Below are 22,112 nucleotides of genomic sequence, written 5' to 3'. Positions count from 1 at the left end.
AATTCTATGATTTCTCAGTAAAATTTTGAATTTCAGATGAGTTGTTGAATTTCCATGCATTTTTCATGATTGAATTTCGCCCCATTTATCTTAGTTGTGACTAGTTGGTATTGAGAGAGAAAGATTCGTTCTTGATGAGAGAGGAAGTCTAATAATGTATAAGGAGAGAGAAAAATTGCTTTTTGATGAAAGAAAAGGGGCAAGCCCAATTGTTGAATTTATTTTATTTTATTGATTGAGCTATTGGCCCATCTCATCTCTTATGTGATAATCACTTTAGAGAGATTTAATGAGCATTTTTTATACTTTTTTTGGGTTCATTTTTTTTTAGTTCCTTTTGTTTTTCAATAAGGACTACAAATCATACGTATTAAAGATATGATAATTCTGCCTTGAATCACAATGCTGCAGATTTATTGTTATTTTAAAAAAAATTCCCCCTAAATTGAGATTTTTGAAATTCTACCCTTGATTCCAAGATCTGAAATGCAGGTAACCAACCAAACAAAAGGTAGTTTTTAGTAGTTTTCAAGTTTTTATCATAATCACAAATAGATATGAAGAATGGGACCATAAAAGAAAGAACGTTTAAGTAGCTCTCATATCCTTGTTTCTGATCGGAAATTTCCATCTTTAAGGAGTCCACACCACAACTGACACTTTGATCTTCTATTCAGTTTAATAATACCAAGAAAAAAAAAGGAAGAAGAAGAAAGGACATGTTTTTAAGTACAACTATTGTGCCTTCAAATACATTAACATACAGTTCTGGACATTTTCCTGTAAGATTTATCAAGATATGAGATGTGATAATCTTAAACAGTTCCATATGACCCCTGCATCTATTGTTCCTTTATTATGTATCATTTTATTCTTTCCCTTTTCTTTCTTTTGCTTCTAATTTGCTTAATTCAATTATTAGTCTTTTTTTCTTCCATCCAGGATTACTTTCTTCTCCTAGCAAAAATTGTTAAGATCATAGAATGACATTTCATTGTTTTTATTTTCTTTTATTCGGTGCTAGGCATTATCTTGGTTATTTAAACTTTTTAGAATCAGATCTGATCGGTAGTCTTCAACATGGTAATGCAGGTGAATGCAATGTGGTTTAATTGGTGACTGATGAAGACAACAAACTTCGGGCGGGTGATGTATTTCCAAACCCTTCGTTTATACCTTACAATGACACTGATTTGTATGCTGTAGAGAAGGAATTATATCTTGGTTCCCTTTATGAAGCAAACGATTGGGGAAGCCCATGGCAATTTTGGATGCTCATGCTAAAAAATGGGAACTTTGATACTAAAAGTGCACTTTGTCGAGAAAATGGGGAAAAGGTTAGCCCAATAATCACATATAGAAAATTCCCATGCATTGGTGAAGGTTGTATGAATCACCCTCTCATATATCATAATTGGTCAACGGTTGATACTCTACCTGGGTCTCTATTGGAACATTTAGTGGGACGTTTCTATGGTACTTATGATATAGAATCTGATCCAAGAGATGGGTTTGGGAACAACTCATATTTTTCGGTGACATGGGAGAAGAATATGAGCACTGGAAGTGGGGTCTTTACTCATAGATTGAGGACTTCAAATAAGTATCCTTGGTTAATGCTATATCTTTGTGCTGATGCATCAAAAGGATTCAATGGTGGTTATCATTATGAAGGTCGTGGTATCATGAGAAGGGTAGTTTTCTGCATAGTTTCTTTTTTTTGTTGTGTGTATATTTCTGGTGCAAAGGGCTGTAGGTATTTTTCTTTTTATTACTGAAGTAAAAGAATTTGTTCTGTTTAAATAATTATTAACTATAATAGGCTACAAATAATCTACATCTAAAAAGAAGAGTTAGGCCTCCATTTCCTGCAAATTGCATTGACATGGATAGAAGTACTCTTGAGATATGTGAACTTAACTTTCAAGTTTTGCAGGTGCCTGAGTCACCCAATTTTAAAGTTCGATTCACACTAAACATTGAGCATGGGGGTGGTTCAAAACAGTCAGTTTTATCTTGGATATTGGTAGCTGCTGGAAAAACAATGGTGAACCTTGTGATGGTGATGTTCTTACAGATGTAACTAGATACAGTGAGATGATTATAAACCCAGATACAACCAGTTGGTGTCGCCGTGATAACATTGCTAGTTGCCCACCTTATCACCTAACCTCCACTGGAAAGAAGATTTATAGAAACAATACTCACATGTTTCCCTATTCTGCATACCATCTCTATCGTGCTCCAGGAAATGCAAAGTACCTTGAAAAACCATATGATATTTGTGACCCATATAGTAATCCTCAAGCACAGGAATTGGTTCAGATTTTGCCTCATTCTGAATGGGCTGTTCATGGCTATCCAGTGAAAAAGGGAGATGGATGGGTTGGGGACCCTAGAACATGGGAGCTTGATGTTGAGGGCCTTTCCAGTCGATTATAATTCTATCAGGTAGTTAAAAGTGATTTTTTTTTTTTTAGGAAAATTTTCTTTTTTAGGAAAATCTGTACTTGAAAACCTCTTTTTTTGCAGGGAAAGTATACTATAGTCTAATGGGCTATGGAAAACAATATTCCATATGGATCCAATGGAATGATGGTTGATATGGGAAGAGTGGGACCAACCATTTGGGTCATGTCCTGATTTGGTGGGTCTCTCTCTCTCTCTCCATCATTTCATTGGCCTAAAAAGGCCCCAATGGCTATAGTTTTCCATGGTGCATTAGCTTATCTTGTACTTAGACTTTTGCGCAGGGATCGAATAATGGGAAACCTTTCTATATGGCACTAGGCTTAGGAATTTATATATGCCACACTCTTCCAGTCATCCGATCTAAGTGGATGCTGGGATAACTTTAGCCATAATGGCAACTGAGCTCTCAACGTTTGTCTAGATCTAACGTCTCAGAGTATTTTATTTTTAATTTTTTTTTATAAACCAACATGACATTAAATTTGGGGCTCCCATCCTCTCATAAAGTTGCACCTACAAAACTATTTTCAAAAAAAAAGAGACCAACCTACCCCTGAAACTTTTTGGGGTATTTTGGTCATTTTATTTTTTGAAAATATTTTTGCTAATATTTTTGTAGGTGCAACTCTATGAGAGGATGGGAGCCCCAAATTTGGTGTCAATATGATTTGCAGAAAAAAAAAAAAAAAAGAGTGTTTAGGCGTGACATCATGATTAAGGCCATCTCAACCGTCGATTCAGATCAGATGGTTGAAAGAGGGGTGGCATATATGAAATCCCTATACCTAGTGGCATAGGAACAAATTGTTTCTTGTGATATATTTGCTCCCATAAATGAGTTAACAGTTGCTTAGCAAAAGACAAAGTGATTTAGCAGTTCATGGCAAAAGTATTTCGTTGGATGAGTTTAATTTTATGTTCTTATTTCTAGCTTATCTTTCTCTAATGGTCCACATGATTTTTTTATTCTTGCCCATCTGCCAAAACACTTTGGTTCTAAATGTCTTTGCCACTAAAATAAATTTTTTTGGCGGCCATCATTTTCCAGGTCTTCGCCTTTCTCTTTTCTATTTAATTGGCCTTATGTAAATGCCTTGTTAGAGATTATGGCTTACAGCCTCAATTAAGGCCCCTGGGATCAGTGGCTGTCTCTCGAACAGAATATCTCATTTATCGGCTTTCATTGGTAGGCCACATTTGTTTAACTGGCTATAGTGTAAAATTCAGCACATGGGTTTGAACCCTGTGGGTGTCAGGCCCTTGCGAGTTAGTCTCATTTTGTCTCAGCAGATTGGCTAAAGCTCATGGATTCAATTTCAAGTGTAAGAGCGACCACTTTTAAATGGCTAAATATCTCATGCATTCCAAACAGATTTGGAGAGGCTGGTTGGTTAGAATACTTTCAGATGATGGAGACCATGGCACCTGCTACCCCTAACACCATTCTTGGATATATGGGTGCTTTCATAATGTTTTAGGACTATCATTGCTTATTTTTAAAGGGGCACGCACATGAATGAAGCATATTACTTTCAGTGAAATTCTTTTGGCTGTTGCAGAAATTTCATGGATGTATTAACCTTATAACTGGTGGCTCTGGTAAAGTATTTTTGGTTAAGATTCTTATGAGATGTGATCTGCATTTGTTCTATGAAATTATCATGAGTTATAGATTAGATGTCGACTATCGTTTCTACCATTCCTAGATTTTATCCTTTCTTCACAGGTCCCCTGCACTAGCTGCCTGTTAGTAGTGAAGTCTCTTACATGCTTAATATCTTTTGGATGTAAATCTACCCTTTTGTCTTTATTACTATAGATTTGTGGACAAGGGTTTCATTCATCATTTGCTAGAGGCAATGACTGAGTTTCACCATAAAGCAATGGTGACATCTTTCTTATGAAGCCATGACAAGCATTTTATTATGGTAGAATTTCTGGCATTTCTCTTAGGTGGAATTTTATCTTGCCATTTCGATATAAGCATATGTGGTTAATCCAACTACAACACTTCATTTTTCTTTCTGATGCAGCTGGAACCTTATAAAGCACCTAGTTTTACTGCAATGCTTATGCTTACTGATGCAAAAGGAGCCTAGAAAATTAAATCCAACCTTCTTTCGATCTTAAACAAGCAAGAATTTGATAATAATGGAGGAAATAAAGTGGCTGTAAATCAAGCCATGGTGAAGAAGAAGCTCTCTTTCGTTATTCATAGCACTCTACAAAAAAATATCCAATCCCCCCCCCGTAGCATAAGCCTATCTCTTCAATATATACTCCATGAACACTCTCTATTTTTGACTCTTGTGCCCCATAAACCCATTAGTCATCCCTTAAGTCAACTAATCCCACTAACTCCTATCCCAATAATATTTTCCTCTCTAAGTCCACAAATCCCACTGACTCCCATCCCAAGAATGTTTTCCCTTTTAAGTCAACAAATCTCACTAACTCCCATCCCAATAATGTTTTCCTCGCTAAGTCAACAAATCCCAGTAACTCCCAGCCCAAGATTGTTTTTCTCTCTAGGTCAACAAATCCTGCTAACTCCCACAAGAATGTTTTTCCCTCTAAGTTAACAAATCCCGTTAGCTTCCATCCCAATAATGCCTTTCCTTTACGTCAACAAATCTCATAACTCCCCTCCCAAGAATGATACAAATCTATCCCAAATCAACAAATGCCTCAAATTTAACCCAATAATAATAAAAGTAAATAAACAAGTCCAACCACAACTCCTATAAAAAAAAAAATCGAATTAGCCCTATTCTTGAACATCCTGGATGCGATTTGCATCACTTACTATGGAGAAAATATGTAATTCTAAGGGATTTTTAGTTTTTTAGGAAAATAATGAACCATTGGCTTACTGATCCAAGGGTAGATCAATCTTTTTGACTTTCATGTAATACATTACAAGGCGTGTGGGACCCTATAGGGTGATTGAAAAAGTAAATGTCAATAGTTCTCAATTTTTTGCAATTTTATCTATTTTAATTTTGAGATTGTATACTATCAAACCACTCACTTTTGATACTAGGAGGTCATAATCACCATTATCCATAAGATGTGGAATCTGACAACTTAAAGTGTTGCACATAGTTTGAGAAATTTTATTATGAACTTTGTGTCCAATCATGGACATACCCCCAACTACCTGATTTCACATATAACAGTCAGATAACGATTGTGACTTCCTTATACCAAAAGTTAAAGGGTCATATTGTATTCATTTCCTTTAGTTTTGCGTCTCTCTCTCTCTGGTCTTTGTATGTGAGAGTGTGCACATCAACATATATTGCCAAGTGTTTATCTAGTTGCTAACAAATGGACACTGCAGGATCCTGGAACGGAAACTGCGAGGAGGTTGTGGACATCACTTAACGTGGGTACTGAAATTTATGTGAGCCGTAAGAGTGAGACTGCTCAATGGTCTGTAAGTGATTTTGATGTTCTTATACCAAGTAATACGGAACTTGGTTCTTCAAGATGCTATAATTATTTATCAAGATTATTGAGCAAGTAAAACTTGTAATTCTTTTTTGCATACATGGCACAAGAGAACATTCAACCTTGTATGATTGGTGTACATTGATTGCGTACAGGTTAATGTAAATAATTTTATATTTTCTTTACATAATTGCAACCATTTAAAAAATTTAGATTTTACCAAAATAACCATGGTAAGTTCTAGATAAAAATAGGGCCAATTGCAGAGATTCCCATGACCAAATTCACAATAGATTTTTGGTAGTAGCATTTCTTTTGTTCGTCATTTGTGCTCTTATAAGTTTTTTGAAACTATTGTGCTCTTATGAGTTTGTTTTGATAAAAGAAAGGTTCCTGCTCTAAGAAAAGGATATGAATGAGAAGGGCACTTCATTTGTTTCTAGAAAGATGAATTTTGATTTGTTACCAATGACAGGCCTTATTGGATTGGAGTTGAAATTTTCAAGTTGTCTGTTCTTACAGAGTAGTTGAATTATTTCTTATTTTGTTATTTTATTTTTCATTATCCATGTGGGGCAGTTAGTGGCTATGTTGATCAACTGAAAGTTTGTAACCCATACATCTTGGTGCAGACTTTTGATCCTTATGTGGATAAGCTCAAAATTCATTTGATGTTAAAGAAAGGCACTTTCCTTTCTCAATTGTGCAGTCTCACTTTCCTGTCTCATACAGGAGTTACAAACAAGCATTCTTCGATGTATTCTCCATGAATAACTCCAAAAGAAACCAGTCTTGGTTTATCCTCCTTGGATCCTGTTTGCCGTCTAACACTCCAATACACGTGATCCGTTCTTCTATCAATTGAGAAAAGAACCAAGTCTAAGAATTCCTACATCCCTCAAGGCCTTCTAAAGTAAGTCAAAAGGCTACTTCCTTCCCACATTCCCCAAAGGTTTGAAGAAGAACGATGGCCACGTTTTGGATTAACATGAGCAGTTGTTTCCGACATATGGCTTACATAGATGACTGGCCTAAAAAGGGAAGATGTCACTGACCATGTCCTCATCAGGAGAAAGATTCAAGCATGGATCTTCCAAAGGGACTACCGATTACAAAATTGCCGAAGGATAATTGGAAACCGGAGAGCCAAGTGGCTCAAGTGGCCCAAGTCTCTGGTGAAAGACCGGAGGGTAAAATCTACTATAAGCCTGGGGCCAATGGAGAAGCATTCCCAATGCTAAATCCTTCACAAATAACACAACAGCCAGCACCAGAAAGGTCAACCTAACACTGTTCGTGACGACCTAGAAGAAGAAAGACAGAGAAGGCATAATAAATCAGTGGAAAGAAGAGATGGAATGGAGAAATTACCACTGAAGAAACCAATCAAGGTAGGAAGTAGCTCCATGGAATCAATAGAGATAAGGTTTGAACCACCAGACTCAGCCATGCCAAAACAGAATCTGCCCAGGACCTCAGAAGCAGCTATCAAAAAGGAAGAACATGAAGAACAGGAGGATAGACAAGGCGAATACCATACTCCCTAAAAACCCTCCGACGGGCCACACTAGGGCCCATTGCCCCAAAAAAATAATTATGAGCTCCCAGGGTCCACAACTGAAAAATGGGTCCTGTTGTAGGGCCCATGTAGAGTCCACATAGTGCAAAATGACATCATTTGTTGCATCACTAAGGTCCCACTTAAGAAGTGCGCTCACTATTCGCCCACTTATACGTGGAACCATCCATAAAAACCCACTTCCTTCTTAATGCCCCATTGTCCCTATACTTTCTCCTTTTTGACTCCACTAATGCTCCACCTTCTCCCATTTCTTCCTTCATGTAGTGATGAGAGGCTCTCCCGTCATGCTTATATAAGGGGGAGAGAGCCCTCATTTTTCTTAGTTCAACAAATGTTTATAAGTGTGAGATGTTTGAGTAAGATGTATAAGAACACTTGATTCTCGGGTGCTTACATAAAAGAGCGTGTGGTAAATATGAGATATGTATTAAGAATATCTAGGAACCCAAGCCTTAAGTACTAAAGTGGAGTTCTTATGTGTGATTGCAAGCGTGAGCTGCTTCATGTTTAAAGGATAGATTGAATAAAAGGAAAAGTTTATTGTGCCTCCCCTTAGTTCAAATTTAATATAGGCTACAGATGTGCCATTGAGCAAGTTGTTTTCCTAATACTTCTTCTTATTCTTCATTCCCTAGTTCTTACCCTTAAATTTCTAATCTAGAAACTTTTTGTTTATGTTTCAACTCCTTAAAGAAATCTTCATTCTAGTTTTCTCTCATACCTTCTACTTCTAGAGTCCTTACCATCTCAAAGTTTTTCAAGTTTCTCTCCAAGTTTCTTGGAAACCAGTAAGTCCCAAAAAAAGAGAATGAGATTAAGGTTGGATGGCAGCTATGACAAGAAATTTCAGAAATATAATTTTAAGTAAATGACTTTAGAAAATCTTGCAGGTCAAGGAAATGGGTAAAATTTCCAAGCTCTATAATAAATGGAGTTGATATTGTACTCATTTGCAAGACTAATCATGCTCTGTGCTTTGCCTGCTATTGAATCTTAAACTAAGACAAGCAGTAAAGAATTTGCCTTTCACTGGATCTTCACCTTATGGGTTTAGGGTAAACCATAAACCCTAAATATTTCTATTTTAGACTACAAATTTTTTTACTGCATGTCTCAGTTGCTAATGTCCTAAGATCCAATAGAAGGCGAAGCACATAACATCAGTGATTAAACCAATGTCTTGCGAGTCTTGACCTGCAAGATTTTCTAAAGTCCTTTTCTTGAAATTATATTTTTTCCAATTTTTGGTCTTACCTGCCATTTGACCCTAACCCTATCCTCTCTTCTCATGAGTTACAAGACTTACCGGTTTCCAAGCAACTTAAGAGAAATCGAAAAAGCTTTGAGAGGTATTCTAAGGCTTGTGGAAGTAGAAGGTATGTGTTTAGGAGAAGTAGAATGGGGATTTCTTTAACACGTTGAAACATAAAAAGGGCAGAAATTTTAAGGGTAAGAACTAGGGGAAGAAGAATACGAAATGTTAGGGAACCAATTTGCTCAATGGCACATCTATACCCTATATTAAATCCAAAATAGGGAGAGGCACAAGAAAAATTTACTTTAAACACATAGAAATTGATTTACATACCAGGGTGTGGAAACACCTTTTCCCTTTACTCAATCCATCCTGCAAACAGGCAGCAACACACACTTACAAGCATACAAGAGAACTCCGACTTAGTAGTTACGGTTGATTTCCTAGACACTCTTGATACATATCTCATACTCACTATACACATTTATTAAAGTACTCGAGAATCAAGTTCTCTTACATATCTCACTCATATACATCTCACACTTAACACTCAATTGTTGAATGAAGAAGAATGAGAGCTCTCCCCCCCTTGTATAGGCATGAGAGGACAGCCCTTCATCATTACATGAAGGAAGAAATGGGAGAAGGTGGAGCATTAGTGGAGTGAGTGGCTCAGAAGTTACGTATCCCTACTCGGCCATATAATTGTCCAGACCAAGAAGGTGTTTGGCAGTGTCCCAGACGTTCGTCTACCAATTTTATTTAGGAACAGTTGCAAGTATGTCTTCAAACTCATTGGCTTCCCATCATGGGGGAGTGTTGAGTCGATCCCTGTCCATCATTGCAATGCTATTTTTCCTCGTACAGTCTCTGCATCTTTGGTTGATCTTGTGAGATATTCTCAAGTCAGGAAATCTTGAAGGGAATTCAACTTGCCTAGTAATAGTCTCAATTTTGGAGTCGTAGATGGAAAAATTGGTCTGCCATCGCCAAAGATCTGGGTTGATGCCAAATCTTTAGCATTGTTTTCTAGGATTCCTTTTAATGGTTTGCAATCCACCCCTAATGTAAATCTTTGATTTATAATTTTTATTTGGAATTTTTGGATGGACTTTGGGGCAGCTAGGACCTCTCTTTTGACGGGGGCGGATTTTGATTGGCCATCATTCGAGGTTCCAGAAGCAAACTATAAACTTTCTTCCTCCTTTTCCCTTACTTGTTTCAAGACCCCTCCCCAACCAATACCAGGACCCCTTCCCTATTTTGGTTTTATGTTTACATAGTTCTGTGTATCTGTTTTTTCTTCTTTCCTTCTTTGTTCTGTATAGCTCACCTCCCATCCTAAGGAGTATCTTGTTACTTGAATAATGGGTTCAAATTGTAGAACTTAGATTTCTGACTTATGTTTAGGCTGATGGGAGAATGATCATTGTATATAAAAAGGGTCATTGAATAATCGGTTTAAATTGTAGAACTTAATTTCTGACCTATGTTTAGGCTGATGGGAGAATGCTCATTTACATATAAAAAGGGTTACAAGACACTTGTTTAAATTGGGATAATAAGAAAATACCACCTTACTTGGAGATGTTAAGGACCATTCCAAAATAGAATTAATTATTTGATAAATAAATACTCAAACCCTGGAAAAAATTAGGGTATCAGCATTGAAAAGTGAGAAAGGAAGTGTTGGGAGGGGTTCATTTTCTTAAGGGAGTCGGATATTTGCTGTTTCAATGAAAAATAGGGTAAAAGAATGAATCTACATATGATATTCTTTGAACATTTGAATTGCGAATCTCCATGTTGTTCATGCTAAAAAGTCACTTGGGAAGTGGCAAACTTTCATTGTGTATAGCCAAATTTATTTACAAATCTTAGCAAATATTTTCATTGTTGCTTTGTTTGTTCTCTTTTCTAAGTTTTTCTGGGTGATGAAAGCATTCCAATTATATCAAAGACTTGAAGTGGTCAAGTCCAATTTATCTGTTTGCTAAACAAGTAAACTAGTCATGGGCTCTAGTCCTCAAGGATTTCCATGCAGTTGGGAAATGGGATGATGACTTGATGTGAGCATAGAGACTGGTGGCATTCTCAAATCTCAAGATCTGAGTCTTGCTCAATTTAACAAGCCAAGCTAATAGAGGAGTCCCTAGAGTTCAACTTCAATGGAAGATCCATCGAGAAGGCAACCCATTTGTTGTAGTTGGGCTTTTCAGTGGTAGATTTTCATGGGGTCTACCATGTCCTGGAGGCGATCTGTGACTTTACTAAAGTGAAACCCGTAGCTCACTTGACATACCTTGTTTTCTCTCAGTTTCTAAGGGATTTTTTATTGTGGAGAATGAGCGGCTCAATGTTGTCAGGTTGACATCGAGAGAAGCTGCATGCGCTTGGAGGAGCACATACCTTATAGATGAGATTTTTGACATCAATGACCTAATGACAATCTCTTTACCAGGTACTTAGAGATGCCAATAATAAGGCTTGTTCACAAGGGAGAATCTTCCATTATCTGACCCTGCCTGTATATATGTCTTATTTGCTGATTGTATTTCTTGCATAACTAGATGGAAGCCTAGTAATTTTATTCTTAAAGAAAGTTCAACTATCAACTTACAAGCATCTTTCCCTGTGCTTGTTCAAGTGGATAAATCACTTAAATAGTACTTGTGCTATGAGATTGCTCCTGATTGTTTCGAGAACATGACAAATATTGCAACTGATTTTCATTTTACATGTTGAAGTTTTCTTCTATCTTCCTTCACCATGGACGAGGTGACATTAAATTTTTATGTTCATTAGAGACAAAATGTCACTGCCTTTTCTGATAACAATATTACTGATTAACTTGACATTCCCAAATCAAGGGAAAGTGTTAGGACCAAGAGTACATATGTTCTGGTGATCTTCTTCATAGATTTACTATGTATTTCCTGGAAAAGTAGTTTGTACTTTTGTATGTTTATTTTGTTGTTTCGTTGTTGCTGCTTCCGTTTTCCCTCTATATATGCACAAAAGTTTGTCAGTGAGCTATGAAATTGATCTTTGTCATGGTTCTTGTTCGTTTAAAGCCTAAATTTGAGCAAAAGCCATTTTGCCTGATTCACTGCAGCTAACTCCCCAAGAGCCACTTTGCTTGATTAACTGCATCAAACCCTCCTCAAACCACCCCCCCCCCCCCCCCCAACCCAAAAAAAAAAAAAAAAGCTAAGAGAGTAGCACGAAATCCAACTTTGCCTGATTCACTGCATCAAACCCCCTAATCGCTATGAGACTAATTTTGCAATTAGGTGGTTTCACAATTTATACTTGATTTGATTGTGCAAGTATAAAATGTGAACTGTGAAGCACATACCAAACAACCTACCAAGTACTTTGTTTTGACACGACATCAAAATCCAGAGTTGATTTCATACAAACAGAACTTTTGTGCATCATTTGCCACTGAACCCCCGAAGATTTGGTAAGACCAACTTAGTCAGAGGTGACTACTAGATTGCAACCAATTTAATCTACATCCCGTTCAAGGAAAAGATGGAAAAGAAAATAATTCTCTGGTCAAGTTTCAAGACCTCTTTCATCTTCTTGGTAGTGATATGGAAAAAAGACCTTCTCAAAATGTACTAGAGAAGGTGATTACAGAAAGGGGTAGTCAGTGTAGCTAATGACCGGATCAGGGGTATAGAAAGTCCCTCTGTTATATTTATTCAATGGAGCATTCAGTTCGAATCTCTTAGGTAGGTCCGGATTAGCCATGAATTGGCGCCCATAAGCAATGAGATCAGCAGATCCCTCCACAATGGCCTTGTTCCCAGTTTCTTTAGTGTGCCCCCCTGTTGAAATAAAGTTCCCCTTAAAAGCTGTCCTCATTGGTAGAAGGCTATGGTTGGTCTCAGCTTGACCCTCAGATTTCACGATTCTTGGCTCTACATAGTGGGCATAGAGAATGCTGTATTTATTCAAAGCTTCAGCCATGTAGAGGCCAAGGGCCTCAGGATCACAGTCTTCGGCTTCTGCATGAGCTCCAAAGGTGATAGCCTTATTCCCAACTTTATCGGGTCCAATCTCTTTTGTTACTGCATCCACTACCTCTAATGGAAAGCGGCAACGGTTCTCTAATGTTCCGCCATAGTGTTCGGTCCTATCATTTACACTATATTTCATGAATTGATCAAGAAGGTAGCCGTGGGCCCCATGGAGCTCAACTCCATCGAAGCCTTTTCCAAATTCAAAAAGAGCATATGAAACATTTAGTTAGATAGCAATTTTCAAGTAAAAGATGAAGTTCATAAAGCCATTTAAGATGTTTGCTTTAGGTGGAAGGCATGGACAAATTGAAGAATGAGCATATAAGAGTCTCTTCAGGTAGTTGATCTGACACAAAGAAGTTCCATCTAACTTTTTCAAATAATTTTCTGATAGAAGGCATGCACACATACCTGCTTGCATGAAGTATTCCAATTTCCAACTATGGAAATGTTTATGCTCTTAACATTTGCATGCTAATGGATTGTGCATGTAAGGGTTGAGGTGTTTATTCAAATAGGCTGTTACGCATTTATTGTGCTAACATTAACCCTAATGGATCACTTTTGGTCTGCCTAACTGAGCAAATAATCATCAATATAGGTTATTGTGAATTGCCTTTGGCAAATTATGTAAAACACAGCTATTTGAATTTGTGCTGGAGTTACTTAAGATTCAAACGTTTGGCCTTGTATTATGGGTAAAATTTGTCACACCAAAAAGCCTTTTGTTAAGATTAGAAGCCTTCCAAGTTGTTATCCTTGGTGTGAATGCCCTAAGTTAAATTTTCATTGTAAAGTATCCCTTAATGTTAACTTCATCAAAAAACAAAAGTATCCCCTAATGTTTTTTCGTAAATGCTGACATTCAAATAGGCTGATACGCATTCGTACCAACTTTTCCTTCCTCACATTTACAAGTGATAATCCCAGCTTGGTCTACCAATATTCATGGGGAGCTGTTTCTTTGTAACTGCATTTATCTGGAAAAAGTGGCTAAAACGCCTGTGCGACAAAGAAAAAACAAACATGTCTTCCCTCTATTTCCTAAAATAAGCAGTCTATTTCTTTGATATGACATTAGCATGTCGAAATGGAGCCTAAGAGTATTTGAATGTGAAATACCTTGTGTTTTCCTGTAAGTCAACCAAACTACCCTAGTCTTGTCCCTGGTTCCTTGCATGGAGTCTAAACACAAAAACATGTTTGGCTTTCCTTGGATATGGACTAGAAGTCCAAATTGACTTTGGTGATGTTGTATATAACTGAGGTATCGTTTAATTAGATAAGAGCAAATTCTCCTCCTATCATAAAAATACTAAAATTCCTTAATGATCATAGATCAAATTTCCTGTTGATTAACAATGGCCAAATTAACTTACTACTAAGTTTTCAAAAGTTTACCTGCCTCTATGGCGTTTCTTGCTGCAAGCCTGAAATCATTTACAATGATAGGGATTTCGTCAGTGGCCAATGGTCGGGGAGGCGAGAACTCAGCCACATCCAATTCGTTTGATTTTAGCTGTGGGGTTAATGCCTTGTTGCTAGAAGAGATTGGAGCTTGCCCATTAGGCTGATAATCTGAAGAGAAAAATTTAAGGACTTAACAAAGACGAGATTTCAACGTAAATTTAAGAGGGTTTTATGTGCATGTTTTAGGTTCCAAATCTTGCAATGGGTGGGGGACCCATGGATGTCGATTGAACATATTCATGCATGTTAGAGGAGTAATTGTCTCAAAAAAAAAAAAAAAAAAGGACCCGGTTTTTAGGCAGCCAAGCCTGCATATATAGAAATGCAGGCCTCTTAATAAATCTATTTTTGAGATGTATTTTAAGACTTAATTTTTAAGGACATCTAATCTCTAACATGGAGATCATGAATATTAAAAATAATAAAAAAATATTTGGACCGTTATAGATGGAACACCTACTTGCATCCATCTTTAAGATGGACGATTTACACTTTCTGGACCGCATATGTAGTCACGCGGTCCAGCCCGCGTGAAACAATTTTCCAACAAATAAAACACAAACTGACCCAGCCTTCTTTATATGATACATCAGTAGGACAATTATGATCATGCCATTAGATGCTGTATCAAGGTGCCCACCTTGCAAGAAATGATTACCATACGCACTGTATGGTTTCACTCAAAAAATACACACTGTATGGTCCGGTTAACATCCTTTCATCTCCACCACCTGTACTCGGTAATGGATGATGAAGATCAATCGTCCCCTTGCTTAAATGAAAATGACAAAGATTGAGACTACCGTAATGAGAAACTCTCCCTACATGCCAAATTTGGCAAAAGAAGACACCACCCTTGTCATGAACAGCATCCACAATGGGTTTCCAAGCCTCAACCTGCTCCTCTGTCCAAATACCAGGTGTATGTGCGTACCTTAGTAGAAAAACCCACACTATAAGATTGAAAAAATATCAAGAATTTGATGAACACTACTAGAAAGAAATCCTATTTAATTGAAATAAAAATAACAATAAAATCTGTCTAAAATTTATGTATACCAAGATCCTAATTCATTAACATAAAAAAATTTAAAATAAAATTGACTAAATCCTTTGTATACCCTTGAGCTGTGTCGGAGACTCCAGTGGCTTCAGTGATGAGGAATCCTCCTTTAGAGGTTCTTTGGGAATAATATAAGATTGCATGAGGCTGTGGGACATTGCCATAGGATCTCTCTCTGGTTACTGGTGCCAATACCACTCTGCAAAGAAAAGTTGTTAAGAGGAAAGGAAAAGCAAGTTTTAAATTCACACCTCTAGCATGAAACTTACAAATGTACATCTCTCTCTCTCACTCCCTAACACACGCACATTTTACTAAGACATTAGTAAACTTGAAGGACATACTGCAATTTTTATAACCAAAAGGGACCTCTAATCATGTGTTTGTGACGATCACCACTACCTAATCAATGGTTTGGAATGGCGATAAAGACCGTGTGGAACCTAAAAATAGGACATGACTAGGATGGTGGATTCCACTCACTAGTCTCGATCTCCATCCAACTCATTGATCGGATGGTGATGAAACTCATGAGCACAATCTGTGACATTGTTAGCTTAATTCCAACCATCTAATTAAAATCAGATGGTGGTTGTCTTGAAAAACGAGAAGCATAGATGTATGGTGGCACATAGAAAGGATTTCATGAAGAAAAAATCACGCTTGAAAAAAAGGGAAAATATCTCCATACCCTCTATTTTTAAGTTTTATTTCACAATAGACCCAAGGTTTTAAATGATATCTTGGGGTATTAAAATTGTAGATTTTATTTCTTCTAACCCTTGAGTTAATTTAAACTTGGTTTTATAGTCCAAACAAATCTAAAAAGATGTGTCTTTTATAAAAGCTATCTTCCCAAACTTCTAGAGAGAAAAGGGCTTCATGGATGCGAGAGGTCACTTGGAGGAGAGAGAAGGAGAGAGAGAAAGAGAGAAGTTTGGGGTATATAAATGAAGGAAGAAAAATAATTGGGTTTAGAAATAACATGTTTTTCTCACATTTGTTTAAGTTAAAAAACAGGTTTAAAGTGGTCAAGGGTTAAAAGATATTTTTTGAAAGTTTGGATTTATCAAGAAATGAAACATAAACATAGGGGATATGGAGATATTTTATCTAAAAATAACAGTTCTTAGTAATTAGTAAAAAAGCAATTTAGGGACTATTGCTCTAAAGAATACTAGACAATCGCAAATTGTTTCAGAAAATTACAAGGGAAAAATAACGGGAGGTTGTACATAGATAACTTCCTCAACCATCCGATGTCAACAACAGATGCTCTAGGTCTGATCAAAACCTCCCTGGGTTGCACAGAGGGAGAGAGATAGGGAACCTGCTTATTTACTGTGTCCGTGAGAGAGGGGTTGATGCTAAAGCATGCATATATACCTATGAGAGAGGAAAAAATTGCCCATTTTGTAAGGTGTTAAGAGAGGCAATGTATCCATCTTAACTTCTTCTTCTCCCTTCTCACAAATTGCCATCTTTTATGACCCAAAGTTTCATTCACCAAGCATGAATATATATGGAGAGCTTAGCCAACCATAGGGCAAAGAGAATCAGACAAGAATAAAGTTGACACCGGAAGATTTGTCTTTTATGGGAAAGATTTGGTCCAAAACCCCTATCTTTTTCGTATATAACCAAGTTACCCCTTTTCTCTTTACATCCAGCCATTATAATACTCAATAAGTGAAAATAAAAAAGTTCAACTCCAATTACATTGTTATTTATGAAGAAGATTGTGTCCTTTGTGAGAAATATGGGGCTATTTTTGTGCATAATGCCCCCAAATCATTCTATAACCCCATTTTTCTCGATTTCAAATTCTAGGGGTATAATGGGTATAATACTTAGAAGCATGGGCATATGAGTCATTTGGCATAGATATCTTTGAACCAATTGTTTAAAAAGCCAATCCGGATCGGGAATCAGCTGAATCGTTCGGATTAATGCTTCAAAAAAATCCGAAAAAATTATTAAAATTCATTATAAATGTTGTTTTTTAGGAATCCAATAAGAAATGAGAGTACTACATTATTAACTTTCATTTTTTTCATCAATTTGTGAATATTGAGATGCTCTTTCCCTGTATAAACTTAAGTATTAAATTTGCATCACATAAAAGAAAAATCATAGAATTATCATAGATAAAATATATAATTATACATGGACTATAATAAAAAGTAGACTAAATCATTGAAAGAATGGCTATTAAAATCTCGTTTTGGCGAAAAACCCTAATGCGCTAAACTATAATTCAAAATTATTACAGTCAAACTAACTATAATCCAAAATTATTACAACTTAACTAATTATAATATTATATATTGAAATTATAATTATTAGTTTACATTTTATAATTATTTTATTAGACAAATAATAACAAATTAAAAATATTTTATAATATTATCTAATTTAAAATGTATTATTGACAACTGTAAGAAAAATAGTACATTACATGATTTATAATGTTAAAATTAATAAATAAAATAAAAGATTTGATTATCAATGTAAAAATTAATAAAATGCGTACAAATTATGAAAATAACACTTCAATTTTTCAAAAATTTAATTTTTTAGGTTTCTATAATAAATTTAGTGAAAGAGATTGTTAGTAGAAAGAGGGAGATTTCAAATAGAATAAACTTTTTATTTTTTATTTTTTTATGCCTTTCATATTGTTTACAAAAATAATTATACCACTATATACAACAAAAATTAACTGCTATACAAAAAATTAAATTTTATTTTTCATTTTTTTATGCCTTTTATATTATTTACAAAAATATTTATACCACTATATACAACAAAAACTACTATACAACATATATACAACGCCCAAGGTGATTCAACATTGGGACATCAAAGCCAAAATCAGAGGTCATAATCATCACGCCGTCTCGCCGGATGTGATTATTAATTGCTGATTAATAGAATATATTTACATTCTTTTTTTCATTTTATGATGTTTGGAAATTATCTCATATCGAATGATGGGCATGCAACATTGCTATATAAATACCTATGTACTATGAAATAAGGTATACGCGTGGAAACATTGGGGCAACTTCACACGTAGTGTGTGGCACGTGATTTTGTCACACGTGTTCGTGTTGGAGTGGTGACGTCAGAGCCGCTGGTTGATGATGTCATCGATGGTTTACTGTTTAAAACCGCCCGGTTCTCTCTAAACACGGGCGGTTCCCATTTTATGTGTAGAACCGGCTCGTTCTGTGGTGATTCCCGAGTTGAACCCGGTGAGTCCGGCTCAACTCGGTGTTTTTTTAAACCCTGCTTTGAACCATGTGATTCATTGAACTCACCGCCAGGCCTGCCTGTTTTAACTCAGGAGGCCCATTTGCCATTGGGTAGGTCAAGTATCCCGTTCACCTATGTGGACGGGTCATATGGCCATCTCCAAGGGCTAAAACTTAGTGCGGACATGGCAAGTGGGCGTGAGGGTGCACAGTATGAGTGAAGGGGAGAGTGGACATGAGGGAGCACTACATAAAGTAGGTGGACATGCAGAGAGAAAATGCAAGAAAGAGAGAGAGAGAGAGAGAGAGAGAGAGAGAGAGAGAGAGAAATGTCTAGCTCAGCAGTGGGTACTGCCTTGCGGACATAGAGAGAAGAAAGAAGAGAGAGAAAGAGACGAGAGGAGAGAGAAAAGAAGAAAGAGAAATGTCGCTCTGTAGTGGGTACTACCGTGCAGCCGTGCAGACAGAGAGAAAAAGAAGAGAGAAAGAGGGAGAAAGAAAGAGAAAAGAAAAAAGAGGAGAGCAAATGAATGAAGAGAGAGAAGGGGAGTAAAACATGGACGACGACTTATGCTGCCATCTATGAAAGAGATCAGAGAGAAAAAAGAGAAGAGAGAGAAAGAGAGAAGAAGTTTGACCCGATGGCTAGACTGACACAGTGACAAGACTGGCGTGGCGGCTGGTCTGGCGTGGCGGCTGGTCTGGCGCGGCAGCTACATGGGCATGATGACTAGACCGGCACGACGACAAGACTGGCACAACGGATGGTCTGACACGGCAGTTAGACGAGCACGATGACTAGACCGGCACGACGGCTAGACTGCTTGACGACAAGACTGGCACGGTGACTGGTCTGACGAGGCAGCTAGACAAGCACGGTAACTAGACCGACATGGCGGTTAGATTGCTCGGCGACAAAACTAGCACGGCAGCACAAGGCTCAACCTGCCCTCTGATTAAGCAACCAAAGGTGGGAAAGAGGAGAGGAGAGAGAAAGAAGAGAGGGAAAAACGAGAGAGAAATGAGAGAGGGAAAGAAGAGAGAGAAAAATATAAGAGAGAAAGGATGAGGAAAGAAGAGAGGGAAAGAAAAGAGATAAAAGAGGAGAGAAAGGAAAGAGGATAGAGAAAGAAGAGAGGACAGAGAAAGTTACTTTTGAGGCCTAAGGTACCCATCCAGATTTTTTCTCTCCTTCGTATTTCTTTCAAACGTGATCCAATAGTGAACAAAAGATATGATTTTTATTAAGCCAAACTGAATCCTCTGTATAATGTCATCACGTGATATATATATAGAGTGTAAGTCCAAACATGGGTGGAAAATCAAATTTTGACCTAATTGATGAAAATTAACATTTAATTGACTTAAAGAAATTCTAAAAAATTGGGGGCAAAATGATATTTTGGCCCCTACACCAACAATCTGTGAAATTTCAAATCAGTCCTTGTAATGATCGTTCATCCGTCCAAGGATTTCGTGGCTGATTCGGGGCCTTTCCGACTCTCTCCTTGCCAAAATAATATTGTATTCTTGATAAGTTCGAGAAGACGGTCGTTCTGGAATACATTTCGAGCCATGGATCAGAGTTTTAGATCATAATCATGACGTGGTAAAAACATGAGAAAACGTGCAACTTTAGATTTAGGATTCACCCCGTTTCTTAGTGTTCTTCGCTGTAGCATGATGACCAAGTTGCCACGATCATTCTGCAAAATGAATGGCTCAATTTGATGCCTGGATGACCGCTTTCCAAATTGGAAAACTTTAGTTGAAATCTAGATTCCGGTGGTCGGAATTTGCCACTGTTCATCCCTGATTTCTAAGGAATTTGACCATCCATCACGTGTGAGGTTTTACAAGAAGGAAGCTCCCGACCTTGTGGTCGTAACGAGTTCTATTTTATGATGATTCGATCCACAAGCGCTGTGATGCAGGCGTTCGATCAAGGGGACGTGTTGCTGAAAATTTCATGTTGCTTTTGGAACTTTCCGGCGAACTTGTCTCTTCTATTTCTCTCGACTCAGGCCGTGCCATCGTGCGTGCCACATATCAAATCGACCGGGTCAATGAGACAAACATGCTCTCAAAATTTGGGCTCCATCTGACCAGGGATGAGGAAGGTACGGCCATGTGAAGTTTGCTGCCAAAACTGAGAACCACAGTTTCTATTAATGGAAATTTGTTCACCGAGGTTGCACCGTAATAGTGTATAAACTATCCATTTTGGGTAATGTGACGATAACTTGCTCTAGAGGCATCTGAATGTGTCGAAAATTGATACCCCGGGATTTTTTGACATTCTGAATCCAATGACGATGATTTGGAGACCATTTGACACTCTGATAATGGTGTTGTAGTTCAATGTCCATTTCAGCATGATGGAAGCAAAATTTCCCGAAATTGTTTTGTTGTATGCACTGCTTTAACTCGTCTGATTGTGACGAAACTTGGCAGGTGTTCTTAGGAGACCCTAAGGCACAATCTTGAACCTTCTTGGGCCATTCTGAGACTTTTGAAAATCTCACTTCTATATTAAGTCTTATTATCCTACAGCTTCCGTAGTTCACAAGCATTTTGGTACCTGCGGACCTAGGTCGCAAAATGCTTTTTCCTTATTAAAAGCATAGTACAAATAAGGTTGACACCTTAAATAGTAGAATTAAAGTGCACCTCAAAAATATATCGGGAAAGGCTATTTTGATGTTGGAAAATCATCATCTCTGCCTCTAAATTTATGGATATAGAGAGAAAAAAAAAAGATTTTAAGTCCCAAATATATTACATCTTGCAACGCGTTATCTAAACCATCCATTTTCAAGATGTTCATGCATTTATAAATCAGCTTGATTTGAATCATTTTTGGAGTTTAAAATTTTATAATTAGAGATCATCCTAAAAATTTTCGATACCGAAATGTATGTTATGATAAAATTTGGAGGTGCACCTTTGACTGTTTAAATTTTTATACAAACCTCACCGATATTATAATACTAGGTAATTATGGATCACAATAAAGGGGTGTGCTTTCCATCCTAATTTAATTTTGCACTAAATGTGATAAGAGTGCGCACCCCACTTTCCTTCTTCAGGACAGCATTCAATCAGGCTCCACACATGGTCTATTTCTCCTTTTGAGAAGTTATAGACGTATGAAAGCCATACCATTGTGTAAATTGGGAGCACCGACAAACTCAAGCCATGTTTCTTGTATGGTTGCAAATGAAAATGAATTTGGAATTTTCTTATTTAAAAATGCAGATCGTGCCTGCTTGATTTTCATGAATTGCACCTGGATCAAATTGTCATGATAGTTCAGCTCTAATCTCCCTTATTAGCTATTGCCTAATAGTGGGCAATGGGCACAAAATATATACTTCCAAAACATTTTATGGAACTGTCAGTAATGGGTATTTTGCTAATAATTTGATAAAGAAGAATCACTCTCCATTGACCTCGATTCCTTCCTCCTCTAGAGCTATCCTGGTTTAGACCATAGTGAGCAACTCGGGGAATGCTTTAAAACCATTGA

At 37.1% G+C, this 22,112-nt stretch overlaps 1 protein-coding gene and 1 pseudogene across 4 annotated transcripts; one reads left to right on the top strand and one right to left on the bottom strand.

Annotated features, from left to right (window-relative positions):
• Positions 1–866: 866 nt before the first annotated feature.
• On the top strand, positions 867–6,110 carry LOC18429927 (uncharacterized; annotated as a pseudogene). The gene is made up of 3 exons (XR_016058544.1): positions 867–1,694; positions 1,937–2,451; positions 5,816–6,110. The product of XR_016058544.1 is annotated as an uncharacterized LOC18429927 (transcript).
• Positions 6,111–12,229: 6,119 nt separating this feature from the next.
• LOC18429930 (putative 12-oxophytodienoate reductase 11) lies at positions 12,230–16,872 on the bottom strand. 3 transcript variants are annotated; one of them, XM_020664677.2, is made up of 5 exons: positions 16,713–16,872; positions 15,385–15,525; positions 15,067–15,197; positions 14,195–14,371; positions 12,230–12,982 (listed from the first exon to the last, which is right to left on the bottom strand). In XM_020664677.2, exons 1-5 carry the CDS (start codon positions 16,805–16,807, stop codon positions 12,402–12,404), a joined length of 1,125 nt encoding a protein of 374 aa, XP_020520336.1. In that variant the 5' UTR covers positions 16,808–16,872; the 3' UTR covers positions 12,230–12,401. The 3 variants fall into 3 exon arrangements, with proteins under 3 accessions (XP_020520336.1, XP_088726976.1, XP_088726975.1); XM_088870850.1 differs by having other exon boundaries at positions 12,230–12,906; XM_088870849.1 differs by lacking the exon at positions 16,713–16,872 and adding an exon at positions 15,596–15,639 and having other exon boundaries at positions 15,067–15,168.
• Positions 16,873–22,112: the final 5,240 nt, after the last annotated feature.

The sequence above is a fragment of the Amborella trichopoda genome, chromosome 6 (assembly GCF_054954075.1).
Source record: "Amborella trichopoda isolate Santa Cruz 75 chromosome 6, AtrichopodaSantaCruz75HAP2 v2.0, whole genome shotgun sequence".
In the NCBI taxonomy this organism is placed as follows: Eukaryota; Viridiplantae; Streptophyta; class Magnoliopsida; order Amborellales; family Amborellaceae; genus Amborella; species Amborella trichopoda.
Note: the sequence above shows the minus strand (reverse complement) of the source record. Positions and strands in the feature narration are given on the sequence as shown.